Source organism: Quercus lobata, chromosome 9 (genome assembly GCF_001633185.2).
Source record: "Quercus lobata isolate SW786 chromosome 9, ValleyOak3.0 Primary Assembly, whole genome shotgun sequence".
Classification (NCBI taxonomy): Eukaryota; Viridiplantae; Streptophyta; class Magnoliopsida; order Fagales; family Fagaceae; genus Quercus; species Quercus lobata.
The window spans coordinates 27236571-27245488 of NC_044912.1; the positions used below are offsets into that span (position 1 = coordinate 27236571).

At 36.5% G+C, this 8918-nt stretch overlaps 1 protein-coding gene across 1 annotated transcript; it reads left to right on the forward strand.

Moving 5' to 3' along the window:
- The first annotated feature begins 4694 nt into the window (after nt 1-4694).
- On the forward strand, nt 4695-5282 carry LOC115961503. Its single transcript, XM_031080479.1, has one exon. It carries the CDS (start codon nt 4695-4697, stop codon nt 5280-5282), a length of 588 nt encoding a protein of 195 aa, XP_030936339.1.
- The last annotated feature ends 3636 nt before the right edge of the window (nt 5283-8918 follow it).

Below are 8918 nucleotides of genomic sequence, written 5' to 3' on the forward strand. Positions count from 1 at the left end.
CATCATCTCAATATTTTAGGTTTTGCTTTTGAAAACGTTAAACTTAAGTACTATAGGTTTTTTTCGAGATTTTATGTTGACATAGGGGTAAATTTGGGACTTCAATTCATTATTGGGTTTCTGATAACCCGTTGGGTTTGTGGGTTTAGGTGGATTATCTTACCCAAATGAATCCCACTTAAAAATAAAAAAATAAAAAAAAATAAATAAATAAATCAAGCCAAATGGTAGGATCAGTAGGATCTCATACGATCCTATGATCTTTTGCGATCCTACACAATCCTACATACGATCCTACCATTATTGCGATTCTGCTTGGTTTTAAACTTTTTGGTGAGGTGGGATTGTAAAATCGTGCGATTTTACGATCCGGATCGCAATTTTGACAACTATGATCATCCATCACTTATATCACCTTTTTACTTACTAATAACTACTAATCACAACAAAAATTTGTAAAAAAATTTGTAGATCTAGTATTTTCCTCCTTTTAAAGTCCATGAAAAAAATTTATAGATCTAAATCTAAAAAAAATTATACAAGCCCAAAATATTAGTCCAACAACAAAAATTACCAATAGGCAATAGCAAAGCTAAATTTTTTTTTTTTAGACTAATCAACCGATTTTACCAAAAACAAACAACTTTGCCCTTTCAAAAACTTTAAACAAAATAATTTTGTCATTACCAACAAAAGACATACTCTACACACACATAAAAAAAAAAAAATAATAATAATGAAAGAAAACCTTTGCCGACTAAAGCAATGAGCCAAAAGCCGAAGCCATTGCATATAGCTAATAATAAAACCGCCCCTCCTAACTCCAAGTCCTGGCTTCGTCCCTGGTTTGTAACAATCAAACTCTCGAAGATGAATCAATGGGAGAGGTAGGAAGACAAAGCTCTTGAAGTGTTTTTTTTTTATTTTATTTGTGGCCATATTCCTCTCTTCATAATTAGAGCTGATTATGCTGAATGTTGGGCTCTTAGAGATGGGTTGCAACTGGCAAACCAGCTGGGTATTCAAAATATTGTAGTCGAACTTGATGCCAAAATTATTGTGGAAATATTGCAATCTAACCAAGAAACTAATAACTCTTTCTCCCCCTCTTCTTATGGACTGCAGATTACTCCTAAGGAATTTTCCTCAGAGCAGGGTGAGACATGTCTTTAGGGAAGCAAATTTTTGTGCTGATGCTATGGCTAAAAGGGGCATGTCACAAGCTGGGGATTTTGTTGTATTTGATTTTCCTCCATCAGGAGATGTAAACTCTTTTGTAAATTCGGATATGTATGGTTTGTATTATGGCAGACTCACTACTGCCACTGCTGCTACATTGGCCATTATGGCTAGCTAATTATTAATGATATTTCCTTTTAACCAAAAAAAAAAAAAAAATAGAGCTGATTATTGTTTAAATAGGTGTAGGGTTTTGGGGTTGTGTGGCTACAAAAAAAAGTCATGGAAAACCAAAATTTGTGGGTTTCCAAAATAGGTTTGCTTGACCGAACATCTCATGAATTACTAGTGAATGTTTCTATCCTCGCACCCAATTTCGGTTGACCAATCATTCTTGCCTTCTCGCTCGACCAAAATAATCTACAAATGGGCATAATGAACAGCGATCTTCAACTTCATCCTTTACTACATTCATACAGTTACAATGAAACATATAGTCGTACAATTTATAAACAAATTTTTCATGGGATTAGCAAACACTAAAAATCCAAACAAAATAAATTCCTAACCTCCACACCAATTATTTATTATTAAAACATCCAAATAAAAATAAATGATAGTTATTTTGTCTCCTCTCTTTTTTATTCTCCTCTTATTCACTTTTTTTGTCCTGCCCTTTTGAAACATAACATTAGCATGCCATAACCAAGACACGGATGAAAACCTTTGAAATGGAAAATTAAATATTTCAAATTTTTTTTTTTTTATTACAAACCTTTGGCCCTTGTTAATATTTCCATAAAAATGTCATTACTACATTTTCTTACACCTGATCTTGCATTACATATATAGGATCGTGTCCAATCCATTCATTTTGAGATAAGTCTATTAGATTTTATAACACCATTTATATTTAAATAAATGTTGACTATCATTATATTTATATTTCTTTAAATTATTGATACTGGTCTTGTGCTACATAGGATATTGTCCTATCCATTCATTTTGAGATAAATTTATTAAATTTTAATCATTTCATAACACCATTAACATTTAAATAAATGTTGACTGTCACTATTTTTATATTTATTTAAATTATGGATACTATAACAAAATCAAATCCATTCATTTTAAAATGGATTAATGAAATTTTCGGAACTCTATATTTTAATTGTCCTAAAAAATCTACAAGATCCAAATCCTATCCTAAGCCATGCCTTATCATCAAGTTTTCAACCCTATTGGGTCTCGGCTCTACATAAGGCCCAAAACCCATGTCAATAATATTGGTCTCAAAACAGGCTCTTGTTTACATTCCAACGAAAATTACACTACTACATTTATTATCTCGTTATGTATTACATGGTTCATGGCCTACCCATCCTTTTAACATTCCTATTCTTTTATGGGCTCAGTATCATCAAGGAGTTGACCCTTTTGGGCCCTGTCTCTCCAGAGTCTAAAAAATGGAAAATAGGAAGTTTTGGATCTCCACGAGGCCCAATCCATATCTATAATTTTGTTCCTAAAATGGGCCCTCGTAAATATTTCCAAGAAAATGGTATTACTTGTTTAATTATTTATTTTATTTTTATGAAAGGTATTACTTCATTAATTCATCTTCTCTTGTGTTACACGAGATTGGGCTCTGTCTCCCCAGTGTTCAAATTTTTTTTTAAATTTGGTGTTCACTCTATTATGATTATTTTTATCACTAGGCTAAGATACCAATCAATTTTTACTATAAGTGGGATTCAAACCTCAAATCTTTTATTCGATAGCAAAAAACTTTACGAATTAAGTAAACTGAAACCCACTATTAACTTTGAAGTTTTGTTTGTAAGCATATAATTCTTCTTCAAAACACTTCTGTTTGTAAGCTTATAATTACAAATAATATAAAATGATTAGGGAGGTTTTGAAACAAACAGTTAATTTGTTACAGTGTCAATCACTCAATTTCCCACAACTTAGGAAACTCTAGAAACACACCCAAGATTGAGATCCGGGCACCACGCAATGTGCAATAGCTTGGATCCAAATCCATAGACTCAATTTCTCATCACTTAGGAAATTTTTAGATATTCATCAACAACAAAAAATTAGAACTTTAAGTTAAAATTTAAGTACACTTCTGTGAATGATGTAACTTAAATTTTTTTAATTAAATTCAAACATGATCTGTAAAGCCTGTAATGACCAATACAACATGAAAGACAAATTTTTAGAACTTTATGATGCCCAAAACCCATTTCTATAAAATTAAGGACTTGTTCAATAAGAGTATTTAAATATAATTTTTTGTTTTGCAATCCATAAAATGGTGGGTCGCACACTTAAACTTATTGTTTAACTAATATTTTTTAAATACAGTTTTCAAAAAACTGTATCCTGTTTTCTTGGTTTAGAATAGGATTTTGAAAATAGCTAAGAGGGTGATGTTTTTAATGACATAGTTATAAATAAATTGAAAACAGTGGACCTCATATATTTGTCCAAACTCGTTTTTCTCTTAAATTAAGGAGATTATCTTTATCACAAAAAAAAATTCTCACCCTTCAAATTTGAAACTTATCATTATAAAATAAAAAAAGTACATGATAAACTCTATTTCCTTATCATTAAGGGATGTGGTCCATTTGGAATCGATTCAATTCCACCTACACTAAAAAGAAATGCATTAATATAATGAGTCATGTTAACGAATGCTCTTAGGGAAATTGATAATAAACAATAATAGGAGATTTTTAATACCACTTTTATATGAAATAAGAAAAGTTGTCAACAACATTTATTTTTTTTATCATCCTCCCAATAAAATGTTTCTAAAACAATGCATTGGGTCATTGGTTAACATTTCCCTAATATAATTTGGCTTAATAGTATTAAAAAAAATATAAAATGTTTCGAATACCTGGCAAGATATGCCTCAATATGTTTTGTTAATTGCCAGAATCTGTAACTTGTTAACGTTTCTTTCTTATTACATTGGTATATATGAAAAAATAGTACTAAACTGCTAATTAATAAAAAAAATTATGAAGCAATCACTTCTAATTGTATCTATCAAAATAAAAATATCCAGAAGAAAGAGAAGGCGGGTCACAATTTGTCACCAAGACGACTGCCTCAGTATCACTATATATATGCAAAATTAATTGCTTTAAGGAAGTAGATGAAAGGACACTGGAAATTCATTTATATATAAGGAAAATCTAGTAAATATATTAATATCTGAAATTGTATATGGGAATATATGGTAGGCACCGCACCATGGTATACAAGAGTCTTGGCCTAACACTATATGGACAAATTTATTGCTAGAGGAAATTAAATAGTAGAAATTGAATTTAATTCTCCCCTGTGGAGCTCTCTCTCTCTCTCTCTCTCTCTCTCTCTCTCTCTCTCTCTCTCTCTCTCTCTCTCTCGTATACGAGTTTTCTCCTTCCCTTGACTTAGGTCTAGGGCATCTTTGCCTTTTCAGTTGTTAGTTGTGTGAGCGATATTATTTTACCATGGCTGACGATGTCGTTAATGGTATGGAGAACATGAAGTTGACTACGAAAGAGGAGGAGGTGATTTCCATCTCTGACGAAGGACGTTTGGAAGCCATTGAAGACTGTACTCTCAGTTTGATGGGTAGGTTTTTGACGTGCAAATCTTTTAATAAGCAAGCCACAAAGAATACTATGAGACGGGCTTGGGGTTTAGAGGACAATCTACATATCACAGAGGTAGGGCCAAATCTTTTTCAGTTTAAATTCACATCTGAATTTGATCTGAATAGAGTCTTAAGAGGTGGCTCGTGGACTTTTGATAATCAATTATTATTGCTTAAGTGTTGGAGGAGAGGCATGACTGTTGAGAATATAAGCATGGAGATGGCATCTCTTTGGGTTCAGATCTGGGGGGCGCCGCTAGACATGTTTACATCACAGGTTGCTAAGGAGGTGGGGAGTAGACTTGGGGCTGTTGAGGAAGTTGAGCAGAGAAGAGGGCAGGACAAGTTGCACTACTTCATGAGGGTTAGAGTGGTGTTACCTATCTCGAAGCCCATTCGCAGAGGAAGCTTTATTGCGGGTTCTGATGGAGAAAAACACTAGGTGAAGTTTAAATACGAACGGTTGCCGTTGTTTTGCCATTATTGTGGCATGCTTGGCCATGATGTAAAGAATTGTGCTGAACACTTTGCGGCGACTAAGAATGGAGGCACGGTTGACTACCAATATAGAGACTTCCTTAAAGCCATGGGAGGCCGAGCAAGAGGTGGTCCGTTTGAAAGAAAGACAAGGGGAGCTAAATCTGGTCCAGAGGGGGGTGGTGAAACGTCCGGCGCTGGTCTGTACAGGTCGAAGGGAGGTCCGATCAGGTGTGAAGTGCCGCTGCAACAGAGTAGAGCTGTGGTGGCAGATGAAGGACAGTGTAGAAACCCTAGAAACGATGAAGGACAGTCCGGTTTTTCAGGAATCACGCCACATGTTCAGGAACGTAATCACGCCTATGCAACTTACGTGGTGAGTGGTACTGCTGACGTGCACAAACCAGTAACTGAGTTGAAGGAAAAATTGATTCAAAAGGTGGATGGCTTACCTAGTGGGCTGGAGGGCAAAGCACGTGAGCATAACGTGATGGGCTTAAGTGGTGTTGAAGTTGGTTTAGAAAAACAATCAGATGGGCCGAATGCTATTAAGCCCAAGTCATCTTGGACTAGATTCCAAAGGATGGATTTTGGGCTTGGGGGTTTGCAAAAGGTGTTGTTGTTGTCCAATGGAAAAAGGCCACTTCCAGCAGACTTTGAAGGGAACCAAAATATTAAGGGAGATGAGGGAAGAACTAAGAGGGGGAAATTAGAGAATGAGGAAGCTTCTATGTTTGAGAGATCGGTGGGGGTGGATGACCACCCTTGCCGGGAGCAATGAGGCTGTTATGTTGGAACTGCCAAGGGCTTGAGAACCCTTGGACAGGTCGTAGCCTTCGCAAACTTGTGAGGGAACAAGCTCCCACTGTGTGTTTTCTTATGGAAACACGTCTGGATAAGGAAGGATTTGATAATTTGTATGGAGATTTGTAATTTCAGAATAAAATTATAGTTAAACAGCTAAATGCAGGAGGTGGGTTGGCTTTATTATGGAAGAAGGAGGTCGGGATGGATTTGATTAATTATTCGCCTAATCACATTTTGATGAAGGTCACTGAAGAGGATGGGTTTGTCTGGTTTTTTACTGGATTTTATGGCTGGCCCGAGGCTCAGCATAAAGAAAAGTCTTGGCAATTGCTGGAACATCTGAGGAGTTTTGTTAATGGTGCATGGCTTTGTGCAGGAGATTTCAATGCAATTCTAAATAGTGCAGAGAAGTTAAGTTTAAGGCCGCCTAATTCAGTAGAGATTGATGCTTTCAGAAATGTGTTTGATTCCTGTACTTTGGAGGATTTGGGATATAGATGGTATACCTACACGTGGTCTAATAAGAGGCCTGGTAAAGCTAATACCAAATTAAGACTTGATAGGGCTGTGGCAACTATGGAGTGGCGGGCAAAATTTCCGATAACTACAGTTTCTCATCTTCCACCCCATGCCTCGGATCATTTGCCAATTCTGGTGCATGTGAAGAATGTTCAGAGGTTTCAGCAAAAATTCAAAAAGGGGTTTAAATTTGAAGAAAATTGGTTACTGTGGGAGGATTGTGGCGGAGTGGTTAAAGATGCTTAGGAGATGGTGGAAGGGGGGGAATTGAGTTTAGCTTCAATAAAGGAAAAGATTAAGTTCTGTGGTGAGGAATTGCAAGCTTGGGGGTCTTCAAAGTTAGAGTCGAATGAAGTAGCCATTAAAACTCTTCAAAACCAGCTGGAGGTATTAAATAGTGTTGAAGTGGTGACTGAAGAATCAAAGGCCGAATACTTGAGTGTTAGCAAACAGTTGGATGACTTGCTATTGAAGTAGGAAATTTACTGGGCACAACGATCTTGGATCCCGTGGCTTAAACATGGAGATAAAAACACTAAATACTTTCACTCAAAAGCTTCCCAGAGAAGAAGACGGAATTATATTAAGGGGATTCGAAGTGAACAAGGGCATTGGGTGGAGGAGATGGAGGAGATAGCTACTGTGGCTACTGGTTATTTTGACAATTTGTTTTATGCAGGTAATTATGATCAGATGAAGGAATGTCTCAATGCAGTCCCCAGGAAGGTGACACCGGAGATGTATGATACCCTGTCCAGTGAGTTTAGTGTTGAAGAAGTTAAGATGGCGTTGTTCCAAATGGGACCAGCAAAGGCACTTGGACCTGATGGTATGAATGCTTTATTTTACCAAAGATTTTGGCATGTTGTGGGTGATACTGTAGTTGATGCTGTGTTGGATTTTCTGAATAATGGTCATATGTTGCCTGATATTAATCATACTTACATTGTGCTGATCCCTAAAGTGAAGAACCCGGAGAAAATGTCTGATTTTAGGCCCATAAGTCTATGTAATGTGATTTACAAAATAATTTCTAAAGTATTAGCCAATAGACTGAAGCAGGTGTTACCTATTATCATATCTCCCACTCAGTGTGCTTTTGTCCTTGGGCATCTTATTACTGATAATGTGTTGATAGTATATGAAACACTACACACTATGCACTACAGGAAGAAAGGAAAGAAAGGGTATATGGCGTTGAAATTGGATGTTATTAAAGCATATGATAGGGTGGAATGGCCTTTCCTTCAGGGGGTTATGCAGTGGTTGGGTTTTCCTGAAACATGGATAGAAAGGGTAATGAGTTGTGTCACAACGACTTCATTCTCTGTTCTTGTAAATGGGAGACCATTTGGTAATGTTTTACCTTCTAGGGGAATTCATCAGGGTGATCCTCTCTCACCATATTTATTTTTATTATGCACTGAAGGGTTTACTTCGCTATTGGACAGAGCAGAGATTGGAGGGACTTTACATGGGGTATCTATCTGTAGAAATGCACCAAAGATTACTAATCTTCTCTTTGCAGATGATTCATTGATTTTTGGTAGGGCTACATCAGTGGAGATTAATACTATAGTTGAGATCCTTCAAGTTTATGCTAAAGCCTCTGGACAATGCATAAATTTGGAAAAGTCTTCAGTGTATTTCAGTAATAACACCACTGTTAGCCAGAAGCAGGAGGCTTTAGGGATTCTGGGAGTGAAGGAAGTGTCTCGATTCGAATCATATTTGGGGTTGCCTACTCTAGTTGGAAGGGCAAAATACCATACTTTCTCTTTCATTAAAGATTGGGTGTGGAAAAAACTACAGGGGTGGAAGGGGATGATGCTCTCTAGAGCTGGGAAAGAAGTTCTCATCAAGGTAGTTGCTCAGTCTATTCCAACATATACAATGAGTTTTTTTCAGCTCCCATCGAAATTATGTGAGGAGTTAGATGGCTTAAGTGCTAGATTTTGGTGGGGCCACATAGGGAATGAAAGGAAAAATCATTGGAAAAGTTGGGATAAACTAACATTGTCAATGAAGGACGGTGGAATGGGATTTCGGGACCTTAGAGCGTTTAATTTAGCCATGTTGGCCAAGCAAGGGTGGAGACTATTAAAAGATACAACTTCTCTTGTCTATCAATGCTTTAAAGCAAGGTACTTCCCTAGAACTTCAGTACTTGAGGCTACAGAGTCACCTAATTGTTCGTTTGTGTGGAGGAGTTTAGTGGCAGTCTTACCTATTTTAAGATTGGGACATTGTTGGCGAGTGGGTGATGGACTTTCTC